Genomic DNA, 22,846 nt, shown 5'->3' with positions numbered 1-22,846 from the left:
AAAAGGAGACTGTATATGCCCCACATACTGTAAAGGAACAGCTAATCCCTAGAAAAATGCCAAAGGCATAGCAGTACTTCTGCCAACATCTGCACTTGTAACTTGCTTAAGCAAGTCTGCCTCCCATTCATGAAGCGGATGATTCCCTCGTGGGTCCCTGCTCGTTGCTTTTGGTGGTGGGGGGAGAGAAATGAAGCGGAAAAAAAAACCACCCACCCACAAGGAAGTACAGCTATGAATGCAAACCATGCAAGAAAACAGTTAAGTTCTTCGTGAAGCTGAAAGGTTAGCCAGGTGCCTATTACATAGGAGCAGCTCTTGAGTAAGATCCCACAAGCTCTTTAGGCAGCACCTGCTCCTGACCGTGCTTTGCCTTGCATAGGCTCCTCCTGTTGGGAAGCAGCTTCTCCCTTCTGGCAAAAGCGATGGGTTGTGCGGTGAATATGCAGTTAACAAACACTGCCCTTCAGTAGATGACATCCTCCTCTGCCACCCTGCTCAAATTCAGCAAGATTTGAGCTACTACCAACTGTAACACTATCCTTAATACTGTTAGAAACACAACAAAATATTTGAAGCCCATTAAAAAAAAATCCCACTGATCCCCACATAAAACCAAACTCCAATCTGATGGGCAAGCACCTGCTGCACAAATTTACTGCATTTTTGTAGCTTCTTGGCCCACAAAGAACTGTGTCAATTCACTAGCACAACAGGAAATCACCGGCTGTAGCCCCACCTTGTCTGATCAATACACACAGAGAATCACACAACCTCAGTTGAGCCATTAAGCTCAGACAGTCATATATTGGCACGCAGAAGGTTAGACACACCAGCACAATACAATGCCTTTTCCTAAGGTCTCATCCAGTAGGGAAGCCAGGAATTACCTCAGTTGCTTTATTATTTTCACATCAACAGGAAATATAATTTGAATACAGGTATTTTTAAAAACAGATTTAATCAACTGCATTTAGAATTTACAATTTTCTGTACACAAATACAAGTATCTTCAATAAAAATTCCTTTTGTAAGATTAAAACTTGAGATGTGGTACAAATGAGCAGCAAAAAAAAATCCCCCCCCTCCCTGCATAGTCAAGTCCAGAGACAATGATATGCCTGAGAAACATCTAAGTCAAAGCTCCTCTGCAAAGCCATAAACACAAGAGAACAAGAGTGCAAGCATAGATTTCACCAAACAGCCACTTGACAAAGTTACAAACTGCCCTAATAACATCTAGTAGCCACAGCTGGTGGCCTCATTATTAGGAAGCATTTACTAAAGACACTGGCTTCAGTTTTAAGGCTCTTTCCCTACCCCTGTGCCGCTGCCAGGGCACAACAGTACATGCTGGCAGAAGAGGCTTTTTCTTCTGCACGCCTCTACAGCCTCCTTGAATGACATAAAGTGACAAAATGTGCTGCCCCAGCTGCTCCACCTGATTTTGAGCATGATACACATTTATCTTCCTCTCTACACTGAATATATGCACAGATGCTGCAGTATGGTAGAAGGTTACCATGCACCCACCTGTCGGTGACCGCTTGCCAGCGCCAGACAGCAGTGGTTGAAGGACTCTGCAGCAGAGATCAAGTGCAACTCACTGACCCAGCCCATTTTCAGTATTAAAATGGGTCTTGTACCAACTTGCTCACTTACACTGAAACAAACTAGAAGAAATCTCATCATCTGCTCCATGGACGATGAAACTGTTGCAGAGAATAGTCAAGGGCAGACTGGAAAGGAAGAACAGTAAATTTCTCCTCCAGCACAACCAAGTCCAGAAGAAAATGCCTGTCCACACCCCCAGCCACTAAAACTATCCTGACAGAACTGGGTAATTTTGCACCCGACAAAAGCAGAGGGCTACAGTCTTTGTGTTGGTCCTCTCCCAACTAATGGATATCAATGTCCTTCATTTTGGGGACTGAGTTTATTACCAAAAAGACAAAAAACAAGGGCTGGAATTCATTTGTTCCAAGAACCTCAACATGCTAATAAGGAAATTTTCTGAGCACTTCTAATAACCATAACAATACCTTCGAGTCATAAGTCAGATTGCATACTTGATGAAGTACCTTACCAACATTTTGTTGGGTTTGCGTTCAGAAATCCTATGATGCAAAAAACTTCAAGAATAACTGGTCCATAAAATTTGTCTCATATGGTTTTAACAGGTCCAACTTAAAAGAACTGAAATACATCACAAAATATTAAAATGTATTTCCAAAGTTCTTACTGCTTTCTAAACACTGAGCTGCCACACACACTGGTTTGAAGATCAGAGTTCTTAGATACAAGCTGTCATCATTCTACCACTACTATAAAAGTACTGTTAACATGTCCAGGCAACACGCACTCTATCAACAAGAGTAAATCTACAGGCGTTCTGTAGTGCATAAAAGTAACTAAGTTCACTGAAACATGCAAGAAAACCTCAGCAGGAAGTACAGAAAGAAAAAGCTATTATTGTCACTATTTGTGTGAGCTCCTGCAAACTCTTCACAGACAGAAATGCAGTAAGGGCAGGACATCACTATTTACTTTAAGAATTTGAAATTATTTGGACATTTTTGTGAAAACTGTCTCTTCTTATAGAGAGATGTGCTTACATGCATTGTGGTATAAACCATTTATGCTGCTATTTCACTTGAATCTGAAATTCACACTTAGTATCAGTACTCTGATGCAGTATAGCTGATCTAGGAAAAATACACAGAGCATGGATTCTGATCAGCTTCTACAGAGGGAATTTACCCTAGGGACTCCCTTCAGGCCCCTGTGCAACAATACTATGTAAAGCTGACGCCACAGTCTTAGGCAGGACTCAAATACTGCAGGGAGCTTGTAAAGTGCTTTTGTTCTAGAGAGGCTTTTAGCTAGGGGATAACAGCAGAATATCAACTGGGTCAGTGAGTATCAATCAAAAATTTCAAGTGACATCTAAGAAATACTGTGTGCTAAACAAAGCTGAATATGCTTCATTACAGTTAGCAGTCTCAAGCTATTTTCACGACAGACAGAAGTTCACAGCAGAGACAAAGAGGTTATCTGCTTTAAGATTAAGTAGTTCAGTAGAACTTACCATCATATCACTTCTGGATCCAAAGAAAATCAGCAATCAATTTAAAACATTTGAATTTCACCCCATTGATACTTCATTCCATTCATCAAATGAGGGTGGTTTTTTTGTCCTGCTTTAGTTTCCCTTTCTACAATGTCCTCTTACAAGACAAATTGAAACACAAAAATAAAATGAGAGATCTGGGCTCCATGATTTTAGTATTTAAATTAAATGTACCTGCCTTCAGGCCTTTTATCAAAGGAACTGGATTCAAGTTTAACAACATTGGTGACCTCTGAAAGAGATCTGGGGATACAGGCTTGGCACAAAACACAGCGTGAGTTTTCTCTATTAGAACAACAGAAACAAAAGTTTGAATTAATTCGATGCATCTTCTATAACATCAAGATAAGGCCTGCAGATAAACGTAAAACACCACAGAGCAGCCTATACAACTGTGTTCAGGTAAAACAAATTGTAGTCACAGAAAAAAACAAATGCCATAATGAAAAAGTTTCCACTTGTGACTTAATTCCACAGGTTTCTATCAATTCTTATGTCAAATGAAGGCCTCAGTCCCTCAGATAATACATTTACGTAATCATTTATCAAAATATTATTAGGATAAAATTTTCAAATTTACTTTTAGAATTGGTTTACCTTTATTTCCACAAGCCACATCAGTCACACACACAAGCACACAAACACACCGTTACTGACTCGCACATCTCCCTGTAGTGATCGACACGCTGTGACACCAGATTGAATAGGTCTGTTAGATTTCCAAAGCAGTCTCTATGGATTAATCACAACTACCATCTTTCCAACCATCTCTCCAGCGCTCATCCACACGAGAGCAGTCAAATTCAGATTTTCCCAGTTTCCTGTTCACTTCATTATGAAGAAGACACAACCACTGGGAGAAGTTATTTCTGTTGCTAGTATCAGGCTGATTTGTACGTAATCTGCAAACAGGGAAGAGGAAACAAATGTTACTTCTTTACAGTCACCAACTTCAATACCCAAAGCAGGCACACAGCAGAAAAGGCGACTGGCTGTCTGCGTGCTATGGCAAACTGAGTCCCAAAGAGAACACGGAAGAGAGCACACAGGTTGGTAATTATCAGAGGCCAAACTTCCACTATAAAATACTGATGGCTGCAACTGGCTGGGTTTCATTCACTGCCTAGTCTTGTCAACTGGAAAAGACGCAGAAGTCAAACAGTTTATAATAAAAAGCAAGAAGTACTCAAATACATCAAAACACCAAATTAAAAAAAAAACAAAGAAATAATAAATGAAAAAACCTGAGCAGCTGTTTTGCCATGTGATGTCTGCTAAGTCAATAATTAGGTTTCAAACTTTTTTTTGCATGTTCATCATCCCTGAGAAGAGTTAAAACTTTTGAGAAACAAGCTGACAGCAACAACAGTAGAAAAGTTTTATCAAACATCTCAGCCCATTTTGGTCTTTGCCTCCACTGCTGAGGTTGCTGATAAAGGGAATTTTCTGGGACAGAAAAACACTTGCCTCCCGACAGCCAAATTATTTCAAGAGTCACTCCAATTTCACAATTGTGCACAAGTCCAGCTTGAACCAGAAAATCCTGAAATCGCCTCCGGAAGCCCCTGGAGGCAGCATACAACCTAACAGCATGAGAAAAGGTATTTGTTTTTTAAGTAAGTGTATCTCTGATTTATGCAATAATGGAAGAAACCAGTTCAGGTAACCTACAAACCCCAACTGCAAGAAGAGCTGCTGATATGCAAATAGCTGCTGCAGCCCAGCACCTCAGGCTAGCCTCTTCAGCAGCAGCCACCACAAAAAAAATCTCTGCGAAGCAACTTACCTTTCCCTCAGATCCTCAGCGCAGTGCTGGCAGGGGTAGAACTTGGAGAAGAGGCTGATGAAGTCCCTCATCTCCTTCTGCTGGGCAGCAGAGGGGTGGTCGGGGTAGTAGGCTGCCATGGTGTGCAGGAAGGCCCAGGTGCTGCGGCCCAGCTGCTCGCTGTCCAGGGGACAGTCCGGCGGTGGCTCCTTCTCTGTGACCACCGGGTCCTGCAGCAGGTGACAGGGTTGTGAGGGGACACTGGTGGCGCTGGGTGGGGGGTTTCCCACCGTGTGCCCCTCTGCGCTCAGGAGGCAGGATGAGCGGGGGGGGGGGGGGGGGGGGGGGGGGGCAGGCCCTTCACACCCCCAGCGGGAACAACGGCTGCGCCCCCGCCTCACCCGCTGGTGAGAAGATGGAGGCCCCTCACACTCGCGGAGGGCAAACCCCGGCTCCTTCACACCCTGAGGAGGGACACACACAGCCCCATCACACTTGGGGGCCAGGATGGAGGCCCACTTCACAGCTCGGCCGAGGGCCGACAGCCCCCCCAGAGTGACGGGGGAGGCTCCCGCCGGCCCTCCCGCGGGCAAGCCGCCGTCTTACCCCGCCGCCCGGACCCGCCCGCTTCCTCTGCTCGCGGAGCCAGCTCTTGAAATCCGTGCAGGCTCGGCACGGCTTCTTGGATGGCTCCTCCGCCCCGGAGCCCGCGGCGCCGTGCGGGACGGCGAAGGGGAAAGTGAAAGGGCCGTTCTCGGTGCCCGGGAACGGCGAAGCGCCACGGCCCGGCCGGCCCTCGCTGGGCGCCGCCATCTTGGCGCCGCGGTGCACCACGGGCCAGAGCGGCCACCGCGGGAGGCCGCCATTTGAATGGTCTCTGGGTTCCCTCAGGCGGGAGCGGGCGACGCGTCTGGGCCCGGGGGTCCCGCTGCGCCCCGGCCCGGCTCGGCCCGCCCCGAGGGACAGGGTCTTTCCCGGGGCTGGGCGAGGAGGGTCGGCCCGGGCCTTTGCCGTTGAACACCACACACAGAAATGTGAGTTTCTGATAGTTTTTGCCAATGCAGCAGCAGGCTCTCGGTCTGCGTCTGGTGTCTGAGGGAAACAGGGTGGATTTTCCTTCACACGGCACAGTGACAGGAGCCTCCTGGCAGCGCTTGTCTCCCTCACATCTGTCTCTGCCTCTGTGTGTGTATATGGATGTGTATATATGTATACATACACATACACATTGTGTGTGGCTGGCAGAGAGCAGCTCTCCTACGTGCCTCGGGCAGGGAAGGGCACTTCAGCGTTATCTCCAGCACAGAAATACACTCAACAATGTGATTTAAAGAACAAACAGATAATTCTAACTCATACACCTGTAGCAGAACACACCCATATCAAATTTTACATGATTTAATACCTGCCGTGTGCTTGTAAAACTATATTGAGGAAGGGTTTACACAGCTGTCGGAAAGCTTTTGCATGTGTTACTCAAGGACAGGTATATCAAGAAGTGAGCCCGCACCTGCAGCTGGGTGGGCTGCTGGGGGGGGGGGCGGGGGCCGGCGGCGGCGCAGTGAAGGAGAGCCCAGGCCCTGCTCCAGCTCTTTGGTCTTAAGTGGACATTCAGCAGCTTTCCTTCTACTCCTGGTGAGCCTCAGGCTTGCGAGTACATGAGGATGGTGACCCAGCCCTTGAGTGATGAGCCAGCATGGCATTGGCTTCAGAGCTGGGTCTCTCACCCCTTGGAAGGGTTAATTAGCTGTGGTTTGGCACTTTCACAAAATCACAGAATGATCAGGGTTGGAACTGACCTCTGGAAAGCATCCAGTCCAAACCCCTGCTGAAGCAGGTTCTCTTAGAGCAGGTTGCACAGGATCACATCCAGGCAGGTTTGAATGTCTCCGGAGAAGCAGACCCCACAGCCTCTCTGGGCAGCCTGTGCAGCGCTCTGTCACCCTCAAGGTAAAGAAATCCTTCCTCACATTCAGGTGGAACTTCTTGTGTTGTAGTTGGCACCTGTTGCCCCTTGTCCTTTAGCTGGGCACCACTGAAAAGAGCCTGACCCCATCCTCCTGCTACTCGCCCTGAAGATATTTGTATGCATTGATAAGATCCCCTCTCAGTCTTTTCTCCAGGTTAAAGAGGCCCAGCTCTCTCAGCCTTTCCTCATGAGGGAGATGCTCCAGTCACCCCATCATCTTTGTAGCCTCTGCTGGACCCTCTACAGTGGTTCCCTGTCTCTCTTGAACTGGGGAGCCTAGAACTGGACACAGCGTTCCAGGCACAGACTCACCAATGCAGTGTAGAGGGGGAGGATCACCTTAGAATGTGAATTTTGTATTCACTCCCACTTTTCACCTCTTAATGTCCTGCAGGTTGAGTGAAAAATATGATTATTTGTTTAATGCAAACAAATGTATGGCTGGGATTCAGGTGGACCAAAACATCATCTTAAGAAATCTTGTATTGGCTGGCTGGTATGGGTTTTTGCCACCCCTCCCTCCTCCTCTTCCCCTTCAGGCAGCACCAACCCTTTTCATGTCCCTTCAGGCAGTCATGGCCTGGGACCTTTCCCCTTAGCAACTCCTGCCCCTACAAATAGCTGTACTTCTACACATCCTATTCCTTCCAGGCTGTTTTGTAGCCTATTTGAAATGCATCTTGAGTCTTTTGCCTGATGTTAAGTGCTGTTGTGCTGCCAATTCTGCAAAGACACAATTTGTATGAAAGTTGCTGGAAAAATACTGCTCATTTTCAGCTGTTATCCTCTGATTTATTTAACACAGCATGGTGTAAAATGTTTAGTAGGTAATGCATCATTTCAGAGAAATGCTTCAAAAACTTGCCTTTGAAAAGTTTTCAAAACTTAGTGTGCTTTATGTGGAAATGGCTGATCTGTCTCCTGGTCTCCATAGCACTGGACTGATGATCTGGATCTCCATCTCTGGGCCTCCTATTTACCAGTGCTCCATTTTTTCCTTTGTTTGCAATTTAATGAGAACATTCCTTTGCAGATATTCGGGAGGGAGGGAGAAGAGACAGGAGTAACTGATAGGAACTAATGAAATGTCTTTGTCTAAAGTTATAGACAACTATATATCTACATTTCACACACAAAGGAAAGATCAAGTAAAGGAAAAGACATTCTTTATGTTTGTTTTCCTTGCCCACCAATAAATGCTTAAATAACGTTGATGACATTTTTTTTTTTTAATTCAGGAAAAAATGTATGCTGGTATCTCAAAGAGACACGGGGAATTTCCTACAGTGCTTTATTGCTTAGCCTTCAAGCAATTAAATAGTTGCAGAGATGGTTCTAAGTCAAAGCAATCTCCTTGTTTGGCTGTTAACAGTCTGTTTGCTTTCTTGTTAGTGATTTCATTTATTGAGTTGGTTAAAATACAAGCATGTTTTATTGTTGCTTAAAAGAAAAAAGAGGTCAGAACCTGGAAAGAAGCTGTTGCTTACAGAGGGATTTGTGGTCATTGTTGCTCCCCCTGCCCCTTTTCTGGTCAGTTCTAAGAGCAGAGCTGGCTCTTTAGGAAAAGGTGCATTCAGTTTTCTCTATTTGCCCCCATGGCCAGCTTCATCTTGTTTCAAAGGTAAAAAAATGGAGATGCTCAGATTCAAATCAGAGCAAGGAAATCCACTTTATTGTGTCTAATTGAATCCAAGTACAGAGCCTAATTAATTCCATACGAAGGAAGGAACATAGTGCAGAGCAGAGGAAGGACACAGTAGCCCTCCTTCCTGCTCACCCTTGGACAACCTTTCTGTTAAATCCCAGCCGGAGCTGGTGGATGCCCCGTGGAGGGTCCCAATAGGTGCTGGTGTTCAGCTGCGTGTCCCTCACCACAACTGTGTGATGCTGGAGCATCCCCGTGGGTCCTTGCACCGCCGCTGCCCTCTGCCCGAGGGCGCTCGGAGCAGGCAGAGGAGCTGCAGCGTGGGTGGGCAACACTGAGCTCAGTGGGGATGGAGCTCCAGGGCTGAAGGAGCTGTGATGAGCCCTGGCAGGCCGCCGTGCTGCATGCTCCCACCTGGCCCTCTGGTCCCAGCACTGTGATGGAGGAGCTGGCAGTGTGCTAGAGCCTGTTACCAAACAAGCTCCTAACAAAGACCCCTCTTAAGAGTGGCTGTTTCCTGGGGGCAGGGAGCAAAGCACAGCTCCATCCCGTGATGCCTAGTCCAGGCTTCCTTGGTGTGTCCTCCAGGCACCTGCTGGCAGTGGCACCTTGCAGTGATCCTGGGTGTGGGCGCTGCCAACAAAGCACCTTTTTTCAGTTACTTACATCTGCAAGACTGGGCTCACTGAAGTCTACTGAATAGGTGCCTTTTCCTAACAGCTGCTTAATCTGTGACTAGAATAGGGTACTGCGCAGGACAGCAACGATGGTAATTACCAGGAAGTATTAGTAAAACCTGCGCTTGAGAAAATTAAAAGGGTGTGTTTGCCTTTCTCAGAGGAAGACTGCTGTTTGATGTTCTGCTGTTATCTTTGGCACTTGCTAAACAAGAGTTTGGGAAATGGCAGGTGACATAGGACGGGAAGGAAAAAGAAACAGGCTGGCAACGGGATATGACCCATATTTGAGGCCAGATATGCATCCCTCTGCTTGCTCTTTAGCGTGAGGGAAGCAGCTGGGGCCAGACAACCCCCACCCCTTTGAGTAGAGCAAGCTAGATATAGATATATATATATATACACATACCAAGGTCTATACCCTGCTGCACCATGCCCAGGAAACTGAGTCAGGATAGGCAAAATGCGTGGCACAAACATACCCACAGTGGGCTTCAGGCAAGGACCGAGGCCTGAGCTTAAATGCAGCTCTTGAGCAAAGGAGGGGTGACCTCAAGGAGCGGTGTCCCCAAGGACAGGAAACCCCAAGGAGGCTTCACACAGCTTTTTTCCCAGCAGTGTGACCCCCAAGTTACAGCAGGATGCTCATTTATGTATAAGTATAATTATATCTATGGAAAGGCTGCTAATTTTCAAAGATAACTCTTTCTAGGATGTGAGGGAGTTGTGTGGAAGTGTAGCAGCCTGCAGAGCCAGTGAGCCCACACTGCCTGCTGGTATGCATTTCTCACCATTACTGCAATAAAAAAGTTAAATTTGGACTAGAGAACAAGGAGTAATATTCTCAGAGCCTTCTGCTTCATTTGGGAACCTAAACACCACTGACTTTTCATTAATTAAAGTTCTTTAGAAAATTTTACCCTATACCTCTTAGGTATATTTTATATATATTATTATACTACAGATATACAACTCTTACCATGTTTTTTGTGATGGTTTTGCGGATAGTTCCAGTTGAATGTATGTGTTGCCCTCTCCAGGGGAATACACCAACAGGAAGCTGATTTGTATTTGCAGATAAGGATGTGGCCTGAAGTGTCAACCAGTTACATCAGGAATTAGTCACTCAGTTGTTTGTGAAATTAAAGTCAACTAGGAAATAGCAGCAGAAAAAGATAATGTGTACTTCCAGGGAACTGAATCATATTGAATGGTTTTGCATGTATACATGAAATGCATTGCGTGCAAAGTTTCCCCAGGCATGAACTTATCTCCCAGTTATCAGGAAGGAGCCTGCTGCCATGCTGACATGTTTCACTTCCAGTGAGTGGGTGAGGCACCAATTTCAGTTCAGATCCATCCAAAACTATTAAAATGTGTTCAAAACAGTCTGAGGGTTAAGACCTTTCAGACAGTATACCAAGGCAGCCTACACCCAGAGACTATATACCAATATATATACCAAGGTCTATCTATATACCAAGGTCTATCCCCAGAGACTGCAGTATGTTATTTTAAAGTTCGTGACATTTTTATGTGTAGATCCTCCTCTGATTACAATGGGAATTCAGAAGTAGTGGTGTTTATATTGCAATGGCAGGGATAGAGAGGAAACTAAATTATTTTCTACAAGTTGATACAAGCAGTCGTCTGATGCTTGTCATGCTCCAGTCTGTCTGCTACATCCCAGACTCTCTCTGAGCATCCATGTTAATGTTAATGCATTCTGAGCACAAACACAGCAAAACTGGGGGTTTCCTTCTGTTCTTTTGAAAAATAAAACAAAATCTTCAGCAGGTGGCTCCTGTTCCTCTTGACTTCGCAAAAGGAGACTGGCCCAACTGCTTTCTGTGACGGCCAGGAGAGTTCAGAGTGGTCTCTGGTGTGGCCAAGGGCTTCTGCTGCTGCTGCTGCTGCAGCAGAACTGACTGCACAGTGAGAGCACCCTTTGTTTTAGTAAAAAGATGCTCTTTGCAGTTTATTAAAAAAATGTTGTAGCATGCTGTTTGCAAAGTGGATTTTGAGGGTCCTTCCTTATCAGAGACTCCCATTTTTGTATCCTGAAAATTAATGACCATGTTGTTGTGAGAGCTGTGCTATTAAAATCACTTGTCCCGTACAGGACAGGTACACGTGGTGGTTTCTGTTTTTTTCCTCATCTTTATGCAGCTCTCCCTGATTTTGGCGTGCTTCCTTTTTCTAGAAGTAGGTCAAAGTAAATGGACAATATTAAGTCTCAACCAGTGGTGGAGGAAGATATTTTTCTCAGATAACAATTGCTATGAGAATGTGTTGAATCGTTAAGGATTAAACATTAATGAAACAACAGTTCTCCTTCCACGTTACTCTTCTCCCCTCCAGACTTTTGAGTGAAGAGTAAATATTGTTTTCCCTGTTTTCTGAAGGGGCCAAGGAATGTGAAAGCTTGCCTTTGATCTGAAAGAAAGGTGAACTTCTAACTTGAGCGACCAGCGCTGGTGAAAACCCCAGGAGAGATAAAGCACTTTGCATATTCTGCTTATCAATGGCAGTGGGGAATGAGGAAAGGGTAAAAATAGGTTGAGCATTTCTCAGAGTAATTTGTGAGGAATACAACAGTCTTGTCTCTGATCAGACTTTACTGTATTTAGCATGAAGTAAGAATAGCTTTTGCCCAAGTGAAAACATTATTTCTATGTGTTCATCGATATTGGTTTTGCTTGCCATTGGCTGTACAGGTTGTGTTGCTAGGATTTTCCCCTGATGGATTTTGGAGAGTGCAGGACAGGCTGTGCACTGCAGAGGCACAGCCTCCTTGAGGCTTGAAACCCCTTGGAAACTCAACCCTGCCTTCCATCTCCCTTCACATCCCTTAGCCGGGTCCCAGCATGTACACACGCTGCTTGACCTTTACCACTCAACACACCCATCAAACACTTTTTTTTTGGCTATTTTACTGTAGGAAATGATCAGTAAACTTTCGCTTGCAGCAGCTTAAGTAACATTCTCATCCTTCCTGGAACTTTATGTTTTGAATCATGCTTCTGTCCTTGGCACAACCTTAGAAAAACATGCCACTTTTACAAAGGAGCTATGAAATAACTGTAACATGTGCTTGGTAAACAGGGGCCCATCCAGCATGCCTCAGATGGCAGGCAAGTCTCCTGTGAAAGGCAGCTTTCTCCCTGGGCTGGGTGGCTGGATCCCAAGGGCGTTCCAAGGAAGATCTGCTCTTTTGCTTTCACCCCTCTCAGCTGGCCGGTGTGAGGTTTCAAAGAGTTTGATGTGGTGCTGCAATTTTATATCAGCTGTTTGGCTGTGGCCACCTTGTCAGTGACCCAGCAGGCACCACCGTGTCCTGAGACCTGGTCTCTTGCATGGGGGCAGTAACCAGGGATGCCACAGGCATGAGTCCCTCACAAAAGATTGCAGATTAAAAGGAGTGGGACTGATGCTGAAATGAGAGGGTGGCAGAGGAAAGCAGAGACAGGCATGGAGCAGAGAGGAGAAGGAAGATGGCCAAGGGGATGGCTACAAGCCCCTCTCCATGTGCTGACTCATGAAGCCACGGTGATCGTGTGCAGTTGCCTGGTAGAAAAGGCGAATTGAGGGCTTGTAGAAAACGAGCACTGTCTTTTCCCAGCACTGCCATAGGAGGCCTTGCTGGCTGAGACTGTTTCTGAGACAGCTCAAGTAGCAGCACTGCAAAAGTAGTTTTTCTTTCTTCCAGCAAATGCTGCCTTACCAGCCTGAGCTGGTGGGGATCAGAGAAACACACTCAGCTGTAATGGATCTTCAGTCTCCGTAGCAGGAGAAAACTGTTATAAGCTGCAGCAATTCACTGTGATCCAAGTGAAAAGTCGGCTCACAGGTATTGCAAAATGCATTCTCAGTGCTGTGTGTGCACTGCAAGTTCACGGCCTTGAAAGGCAGGTCCTGCACACTGCCCCGGTGCACACACCTACTGTCCGGCTCCCGTTATTGTACATACAGTGCCAGTTACCACAGCTCTTCACGCTTGAGTCCTAACTATTGTGAAGTAAATCTTCCTATAAGGAGTTAGTGAAGCCCCTGCATTGAAGATGGACATGCATCTTCTGAAGGTTGTGCAACGCCACTGCTTTGGGGGGTGGAGAAGGGCTGCACTGCTGCATATGTTCAAAGTATTTCTGAATCGGATTCCATTGGCTACTGAAAAATGCTTTAGTGCCTGCAGCAGCTGCTGGAATTAGGAGGAAATGAAATTCCTTCTTCTGGATTAAATATTGCAAACTGTCTCATCCCAGCCTGTGTGAAAGTTCAACTGCTTCCTTTGTTTATGATGTGAAGGGTATTTTTGTCAACTCCAGTGTCTGATGTGATAGTTTTTTTTCAAATAAGGGTCTGTTTCTCTCTTTATTGGAAGTCCAAAACCTCTTTGTACTCTTAAAAAATCAGCTTTTAGCAGCTGGGCTTTTCATTAAAGGTGCTGATAGGTCATGTGTTATCGCAGGTGACCTTCAAGAACAGTAAAGGGCAGGTTTTGATCCTGACAGTGATGGTGGGAAGAGATGAAACTCTTACCGGCATCATTCCAAGTGAGGGCCCCCCTTGCCTGTGCCCACGGCTCCTTTCCATATCTCTTGCAGTCGTAGTATCTCAAGGGTAGTTTGAGGACGTTTTCTCTCTTTGCCTTTCCCTGGTGAGTTTGCAAGAGGTCAGTGAGTCTAACCTCTAGCGTCCCTCTTGTTCTGGACATAGAAAGGGAAATGCCTGATTTAGAATGTGACACATCTTCAGCCTTGAGATGTACAGGTCACTAACCAGCCCAGGCCTGACTTCTGTATGCAGTAAAGGATGTTCATAACACGGCTCCCCCTCTTTTTCACTTGTGGGCATTTGTGACAAGGCCATTACTTCTTACTCTTGGAAAATGGCTGTGGTGGAGCTGGCGAAGAGATGTCTTTGGCTACCCCCAAGCATCTGCACACTCACTCTTCTTCTGGCTCTTGTTGGACGCAGGGAAGGATTGGTCCAGGCACTTGTCCCACCTAGGCTGCCATACTTTGGTTAAACACACTGGATTAAGTTATTATGGATCCATACTGAAATGGAAAGAAACCCAGACCCTCAGTGTTTATTTGTCATGGAGATTTTATACACTGTGATGGAGGGAAGCTGGTCTTGGAATGGAAATAACAGAGAGGACAGCCCAGAGACTCCCTGAAGCCACTGCATGACCTACCCTGTCCTTTAGGCTGTGGGCTTTTTGGGGCAGGGACTCTAGTGTGACTCCCGTTGACTACCCCTTAGTCATTGTCTGTGACACAAACAGTATTTCACATTTCCAGAGCAGCTGTTTATGGCGGTAGTGATGTTCCTCGAGTAGCAGGAGGCAGAGCCTCACCTTCACGAGGTGTGTGTGGCTTTCTTGAAGCTGGCTGCAAAACGACTGCAGTTATTTTGGAGAAAACTTGTATCTTGTGTTTCCTCAGTCTTGTCAAAGCTGTAGAGTTCGCTCCTATATATTACCTGTTAATTTATGATCTTTTTTGTACCTTGTAAAACGACTGAAGAAAAAAGTAATTGCTGTCCTCAGAAACTATGTACATAAATACTGATGATAGAATAGCAGTGCCCGGCAGTATTTGTTAGTTCTACTTTTTCCAGGTAGACCACTCCTACCTTTCAGTTAATAATTACACATAAGGAGGTACCAATGTATGACAGGATGATATGGAAGTAGTAGAAGGCACAAAGTAAATTTGACTCTCAGGAAAATTATGGGTTTGGGTTTTATATGTGTGCTCAAATGTACCCGGCAAAGAAATCAAATTAATGGCCTCTTCTAATGAGTTATGCATCCTTCCCAACAGAAATGGCCCTGCCCTGCCAGGATTTTGCCAGGAGGTGCATTAATGCTGTTGAGGAGCACTTGTGCTGAGCGAGAGTCAATTTGGCATGGCCCTCCCTTCAGTTTCACAGATAGCGTCACTTTAATATGACGTGACTCATTACATAAGCCTCCTGACCAGTTTCTTGACATCGGACTTGACAACAAGGCAACAATACTTTTACCGTAACTGCAGAGCCTTGAGCTGAGCTCCTCGGCATGACACCAGAAGTATTGTCATTGCTGAGTAGTGCCTGCCCGTTCTCCTCCTCTGTACCTCTGTTCTGCATTGCAATGACCTTCACTTCTGCAATACCACTTCCTCAATAGCTAATTACCAAGTTTTGAACAGTTTTGCTCATGCTTCACGTTATCTGAGATCCCTGTCACCAACCAATCTCCCCCAAAAAACTGACTTTTCAGCCTCAGGTGACTTGCAAACCTCCATGTAGTTTCACCTTCCTGTTGTAACATCTAACTATATGTTTTCCGTGCCCCCCTTCTGCCTGTATTCCCTGAGAATGGCAAAGTAAGGCAAAGCCTTTGGAACTAGCACTTGCCAAAAACAAGGCTGTCTCCTACTCTTTTTGCCTTCACTGACACCCGCTGACACGGAGCAATGTGCTGTCTGAACCTCTCTGGCTGGCTCCTGTGCACAGAATGCAGCTCCTCTAAGGTCTTCATTGTCTTTGGCTTTTCCCATTCAGGGTAAATATGTTTAAACCTTTATGCTCTTGGAAATACATTGTGTTTTGTGTTTGCTCTGAGACAGGGCACCAATCAAAGATGCTTTGTTGAGAGCTTTGGTTCCAACTATTTCTGAGCCACATTAAAGAGCTATGTAAAGGCAAGCTTGGCCGCAATTTGGCTGCCAAGAAACCTGTCAGCATGGGTATGATGACAGAGACTCGGCAAAGGGTTCTGCCACCTGAGAGACCGGTAGTTTCTAGATAAGCACGATCGTAAAGAATAAACTCACTGGTTGAAGTGATTTCCTTTGTCTCCATGAAAACCTTACCTTTTGAGTGAGGTAGATTTTAACAGCACGTGCCTTTGCTGGACCCTTTGTGAACAGAGGGGCAGAGCATCTGACTCTGGGGCTGTTGAGGGCAGCGAGCTGCTTTGCATCACCTGTCCTCAGGGCAGCTCCTGCCTGGCTTCGTGAGCCAGGAAGTGCCCTGGAGATGCCATCAAAGGGGTTTTCCCACCAAATGCATGCACAGGACTGAGGTGCTTTCTGTAATATTCCATTCTTAAAGGAGGACGGGTGTCCAGCAGCAGGAGATCAAACTGCAATGAAACCACTTCCTTTTCCCCCAGAAACTGCCATCCTGCTGCACAGGAGCAGCCTCACGTGCTTGTGAAACGCAAACCAAGGCCTTACTTGTATTTTCTGGCCACACAGAAGGGATCTTGTTTGGCTTCCTATTCAGATCCTGGAGGTTTTTTAGGAAGATGAAAAATCATCTGCATCTGTTGCTGAGGGTTTTGAGACACCAGGTGTAACTGGAAAATGAAAGGGAAGGCAGGGCTGAGCCTCTCAATTTGGGCTCCAATAATGATAATGACTTAATTTAGGCTTCATCAAAGAAGAAGGGGAGGGAGGATGGAGAAGGCGGTTTGATCACACGGATGCCTATCAGCCAAGTCATAACCTGAGGCATGCTAAAGGCAGCAGTTCGGTGAAAGGACAGGGTTTCCAGGGCTGTAATTACAGGTCTTGCAGTGCCTCTGGGCAGTGGGAGCTGTGCCATGGGAAGAGCTGTTGGTTGCCCTAGGTGGCACCTGGCTTGATGCAGAACAGAGCACAGGGCACCTGGAGCTGAGTCTTCATCATGTATTTACACCTGAGAAGCTTCGGGACTTTTTCAGTTACACCTCAGGGATGTGTTTTTTCATTCTTTGCTCTGGCAATATTGGCATCAGCATCTCCCACTAATTTCGGAGAGTGTGCAAATATCGATACAGTTACCAGAAATCCATTTAAAATGAATTTAAAATGAATTAGCAGATGGGACAAAGCAGTAAAGAAAAGAGATTTGCAACAGCTAGCTCACACTAGTAACTAGCTAACAAACACACAACATCAAGTTGTGCCTGATTTGTGCTTTACAAAAGGCATGTTCTTAATTAGTTTTTGGGACTGGTGTGAGCACAGCCCAAGCCACAGGCAACTCCGATGGGCACATCTGTGCAATATAGCTGTAAAGACAATATGTCCATCCCCAGAAATGTACTTCAGTTCACAGCAGATGCTGCTGTCTGAGTGACAACCCTGATAGGGATGATAAACGGACCCAGCCGCAGGGCCAGGCTCGCTTGTTGGTGTTATTCTAGTAAGGATGTGATAAGATGCTTTTCCTCCTTGACTCTTTGAACTATGCCCCACCATCTGCACTGGGGAATATTTGCATGTTAAAAGCAGAGGGGCAGGTAAAAGGCACATGGTAGTTTGCCAAATTATGGAATTTCTGCCGGCGTTACTAGGCGGAGGAGGAAGTGCAGTGCAGGAACACTTGTGCCCTGCCTCTCACTCCAGCGTATTTAACCATGGGACTTGTGTCTCCAGCTGCCCTGAGGAGGAAGAAGCAGGCTTGGGGAAGATGAGCTGCAGCAGGTACCCAGTGGACGTGAAGGCTGTAGGCTTGATGCAATGCAGAAAGCAGAAGGTACTTCAATGGTTTTTTTGTTAGGCTTTTTTTTCCCCCCTCCTTAAATATTATTTACAAATTGGGAAACTAGAGGGCTCTTTGAGTTACTCTTACAGGGACATGTTTGCTCATTTCCCTGCAGTGCTGGGATTAGAACCTTGTGATCTAGGACAGGGACCTCTCAGACTTGTTTTTTAATAGGCTTAATATCCTAAGAAAATGGTTATCTTGGATTCTGCTGTCTTTCTGTTCACAGTGTAATCAAATTCTTCTGGTTTCAACAATGATTATCCATTTGGGGCCCCTAAAATTAAGGAAATATTTTTGTAGGTCTAATGTTGAAATAATGTGACGGTCTTGCAGCCTGAAGCCGGAACTAAACCACAGGTCCTGGCAAATGCTGATTGCTTGAAAGCATCCAATATTGAACAATGTGATTAAAAAAATGTGTTTCTTTTCTCTTTTATTTTTCCAGAACTACATGATGTTTGTGTCTTGGTCAGATCAGAACAACATTCTTATCTATCGGACATTTGAAGACTTTAAGAGATTCCATGTAAGCAAATATCTCCTGAAAATAGGATTCCTGTTCTGGGGAGGGGGGAAGGAGTGCAGCCGTGTGTCAGGGCTGCAAGGCACTACTATTCTCTCTTCACTTTCAGAAAGAGCTGAAGAGAAAATTCCCCATCGAGAGCGGCTCCCTCAGGAGATCTGACCGAACAATACCCAGGTTTAAAGGTAAGGAGAATAAATCTCTGATGGACCAACAAACATGACACAGTTGTCAGTGATGTCATAGACTTCAGTCTCCAAGTCTGACCTTCCTCTGGAACAGATTAACAGCTCATGGCATAGTATTGCTGGGTTACATCAACATGCTTGGGTCTATTACAGACTTAAAATAACCCAGACTTCTTTTTAATCATTTAATTAATATTCCACTTTAAATATTGGCCCAGAACTCCTTGTAACATTTACATGTGAGCAAAGATAAATTTTAGGTATTAAAAAAATTTTATCAGGAGCTATTAAAAATGATAGGGAGGCAAAGACAGCTGCTGTCTCGGCTTCTTACAGTTTGGGCTTGGGTGGGGAGGGATAGTAGGTGAGGGCACCCCTGTGACCCAGCAAAAGATGCTGCTCTCAAGGCATCCAGATCTGTTGTTGTCTAGCTTTGCTCTGGTTATTTTAAAGATGCAAATGTGAAGCAGAGGAAGAGTGGGAAGCTGAACAGGTGCCTGGAGATACTGAAACTGCTAGAAACTTACTCCCAGGAACTGCTGAAAATGGATGCTAAAATCTCCCAGGGTGAAGATGTGACTCAGTTTTTCAAGGCACAGACCCAAGACCTAGATCCCTCCTTTCCTGAAAACAGGTATGAAATCATATTTGTTTATGTCTTCATGAAACAGAAATGTTCTAGAACACGGGTAGAAGAGGAACAAGTTACATAGCAGGGCAGCGGAGCAGGGAAATTCTACAGAATGCTTTAATGCCTCTTCATGTTGTTTCTGATGCCTAAGCTTTTCTTACCTTACTGCATAGACAATTTTGCCAAAATTAATACTAAACTCAGCCTTCCATGTGAGTTTTCAGTAAACAGATATTAAACTTTACTTTTCAGTGTTGTGATCATGCCATCGGAAATTGGAGGGGAAAAGAAAAGCCAGCCACGGCAGCAGCTCTCCTCTATTACACATCCCCAGGCATCCCAGAGCTACAGATGCATTGAAACCTTTGAAACCAAAGACACAAAGAACAAGACTTTCAAAGTCGCTAAGAAGGAGATTATTGAAGTGTTAATCAAGGACATGACTGGTATGTTTGATAGGGGTTCTTCAGTTTCAGGGATGGATAGCGTAGATTGATTCAAAGCTTGGCAAACACCGAGTTAGTAGCATCACGGGTATGGGTGTGTGCTTGCACGTGTAATGTGCTTACCTGGATTTACACAGAAAGAAAGAACAAAGTTTCAGCACGGCATCAGGGGGGCACCGAGCTGCTCTGCAGAATGTCCCTCCTGCCTCTTGTGGCAGAGCAGCCCCAACCCAGGGATTATGGTCATCTACTTGCAGGCTGTTAAAAACATTTTCTTTCTTTTGTTTGCTGCAGGATGGTGGCTGGTGGAAAATGCAGACAAGCAGATAGCCTGGTTTCCAGCCCCGTACCTAGAAGAGATTGACGTCCACAAGAACATCCAGAACGCCTTGAGCTCAAATGAAGAGGGTAAGTCTGCTTCTGGCTCCCTGGGACACTCCATGTTCCTCCTTCAAAAAATGAATTCTGCAAAACCCCACCACTTTAACCATTGCTTGGAGTCCCTGCCTGGATCCCTGGTGCTCTGACTTGTGATCAGCTCTGTCACCAGCTGTGGGTCTCTGAGCAAATCAGTCACAGGGACACTCCCCCTGCCGCTCTTGCTTGCTCGCCAGGGCTGGTGAGCTGGTCTGGCACAGGGATGGAGGCATTTTCTCCACAAGGCAAAACCAACCTCCCTCTTCCCTCTGCAGCCAGCCTGTACTTTGTTGTGCGGGCCTATGAGTCTCAGAAGGCAGATGAGCTCTCGCTGAACAACGGCGTCATCGTGGAGGTGGTCAGGAAATCTGACGATGGCTGGTGGCTGATCCGGTAAGGAGGCTTTTCTGAAGCTCTTATTCCCTGACGGAGCACGTTATGGGCTGCAGGTGCTTCTTGCCTGCTCCTCCCTGAGCAGGGTGCGGAGGAGCAATCAGAGCTGACTGCTCGGTTACGGATGGCTTCCCCTTCCTTATGCCCCATGTACAGTGCTGGGCTGAGTCCTCACCTGCTTCCCCTGGGTGCTCTGCTCCCTCTCCTTGGTCTGAGCTGGGAGAAGGGCTCTTTTCAGTGTTGCTTTTCATCCTTTCCCCCCTCAGATACAATGGCCGTACTGGCTACATGCCCTCCATGTGCCTCCAGCCCTACAAGAATCCTCACCACAAGCTCCAAACGATCATAAACTGTGGGCTCAACATCTCCACACCCAACCTCTGCTCTTCCTTGATTGCTCCCCAGCCCCGGGGTGAGGCTGCGGGCTGGTGCAGGGTGCAGGCTTGCTCTTCCCTTGACCAGACTGAGGGGGACACGAGCTCTGTGAGAGGCAGATCAAGGTCTCTGCCCAGGGCCAGCTCCACCCCGGACCTGGAGTCAGACAGCTCGTCCCTCAGCTCGGGGAGCAGCAGCGAGCACAACGGCCAGCTGAGCTGGAAGCCTGACTTGTCGAGATCTCTGCCCGAAGTCGAGCAGGCCAGGAACTCTCCCCTGGGGCATGCCTTGGCTACGCACAGCAGCAAGTCTCCACACCTCACCCACAAGGACAGGAATGATTCTGGCTTTGTGGAGTCATCTGCAGCTGATCTAAGTTACTCCCTCACTGACCCAGACTTGGCTGCTTGTGTCCCCAAGGTGCCCGTGCGCCCCTCAGCCCACGAGATCCTCCAGAAGTGCAGCACAGTCACGAAGCGAGCTGTGCAGCAATCGGCTTCCCGGCCAGCTCTCCAGGCACTGCTCCCTCTCCCAAATGTGCACTAGTGCCCCCCTAGGCGGGGGCACAGACCCAGCCCTGGCCAAACACCTCAACCCATAGCCAGGCACCCCCCTCACCAAAGTCCCGCAGGAGCCGTGGGCAGAGGCACACGGGGTGTCAGGGTTTGGGACCGTCACTTTCCAAGGACACTGCTAAATCCCGAGGAACATGCATGCAGATGCTGCCTCCCTGGGTAACACTGATTCCTGCTGCAGCTTGCACAGGGAGGCCGGGGAGCCAGGAGGGGCTGTACTGACCTTAGCAGGAGAGGATTTAGTGGTTTAACCTATCAGGGCAGTCACATCAGCTGCACATCGGGCAGCTCCTGTGTAAGTTTGAGGTCACTTTGAATTCAGTTAATTCTCCCTCAGGCAGGTGTTTATCCTGCAGTGTTTATGTGAAAATTTCATAATCATTCTTGTGTTATTCCCCCTACCAGGGCAAGCTGGCGGAGTGCCACTGCTGCCCCAGGGAGCAGGCGGGGAAACCAGACACAGTCACTGACTTAAGAGTCACCCACGGAGCTACAATTATTGCTAGGGGGTAGGGATGGGATGAAGCAGCCATGTGAATGTCACTTATCTGAACTTCTCATTTTATACATATTTTTTAAACTCTTCTGTTTTTTTATACGTATTTTTAAAACTCTTCTGTTTTTTGGTGTTTTCTGGCACGGGGGTTGTTGTTTTTTATTAGGTTGGGGTTTTTTTAAAGGCTAGATCAGCTTGGCAGTGGAGAACTGGCCATCAAATATATGAATTGGCTAGATCTGCTGAATGGCTGTGAGAACAAAAAAACCTGTTGGCGGCTAGGAACCTCAGTCTCTGAGCCTTCCCTGCAGCCATGGCTGTGAAGCAAAACAGACTCGCATGAAGCTTGTTTCCCAACTGAGTAGTGGGGCCAGAGCTCATTTTTATGACTAAAACATTCCTCTTTCAAGGGGGTCTAATAGTAACTGAAACTCACAGCAGTTCTCATCCTAAACTCATTTGTTAGAATTGAGTTAGAAAAACAGTTACAGGAAAACTTAAGACACTTATATAGATCGCTACATTCAATTTTAGTTATTCTTCCAGGTATCTGTTGGTTTATCTTTCTTTTGAAACAAGCAGTTTAACCAACTTGTGAAGTGTTTGTCGTTACAAATTTTGTATGTTTTTGTCTCTGAAACAAAATACACATAAATATATCTGTGAAGACTGCTTGGGTTTTTATACTTTAAAAATTTGCTAGCTGGGGAATTAAAAAGGTGTTTATCTCCCTCCCAGGTGTCAACATTTGGGGTGGGCAGAGGGGAGAGACCTACCTTGGTCCAGGCTGCATTTCGGCCAAGCAAAGAAAACATTCAACGACACAACACTGATCCATACACACTGCCCCACTGGGCTCTGGGATGTGACGTTGCCTGTAGTGTCTCCCAGCTCCATAAAGTCTTTAAATCCCCCAGTAAAGCCCAACTGCTCGTTCAGAGCCAGGTTCTGCCTCTTCTCCAGACTAAGAGCTGTTCAAGTGTCTGGGCCTGGAAATTCAGGGTGTGAAAATACACAAAGGGAAACCACAGCTTGGCCAAAGAAACAGCCCTTCCCTCTTGTTTAGCCCCAAGGAGACTGAATG

General features: G+C 46.3%; 2 protein-coding genes across 2 annotated transcripts; one reads left to right on the top strand and one right to left on the bottom strand.

Moving 5' to 3' along the window:
• Positions 1-628: 628 nt before the first annotated feature.
• On the bottom strand, positions 629-5,740 carry GFER (growth factor, augmenter of liver regeneration). Its single transcript, XM_056336327.1, has 3 exons — positions 5,502-5,740; positions 4,917-5,125; positions 629-4,032 (listed from the first exon to the last, which is right to left on the bottom strand). The coding sequence occupies exons 1-3, from the start codon at positions 5,706-5,708 to the stop codon at positions 3,870-3,872; spliced, it is 579 nt and encodes a 192-aa protein (XP_056192302.1). The 5' UTR covers positions 5,709-5,740; the 3' UTR covers positions 629-3,869.
• A 14-nt stretch (positions 5,741-5,754) lies between these two features.
• On the top strand, positions 5,755-22,749 carry NOXO1 (NADPH oxidase organizer 1). The gene is made up of 8 exons (XM_056336326.1): positions 5,755-5,929; positions 18,164-18,244; positions 18,351-18,426; positions 18,883-19,063; positions 19,313-19,506; positions 19,801-19,914; positions 20,199-20,316; positions 20,583-22,749. The coding sequence occupies exons 2-8, from the start codon at positions 18,170-18,172 to the stop codon at positions 21,235-21,237; spliced, it is 1,413 nt and encodes a 470-aa protein (XP_056192301.1). The 5' UTR covers positions 5,755-5,929; positions 18,164-18,169; the 3' UTR covers positions 21,238-22,749.
• The last annotated feature ends 97 nt before the right edge of the window (positions 22,750-22,846 follow it).

This window comes from Falco biarmicus, chromosome 4 (genome assembly GCF_023638135.1).
Source record: "Falco biarmicus isolate bFalBia1 chromosome 4, bFalBia1.pri, whole genome shotgun sequence".
NCBI lineage: Eukaryota > Metazoa > Chordata > Aves > Falconiformes > Falconidae > Falco > Falco biarmicus.
Note: the sequence above shows the minus strand (reverse complement) of the source record. Positions and strands in the feature narration are given on the sequence as shown.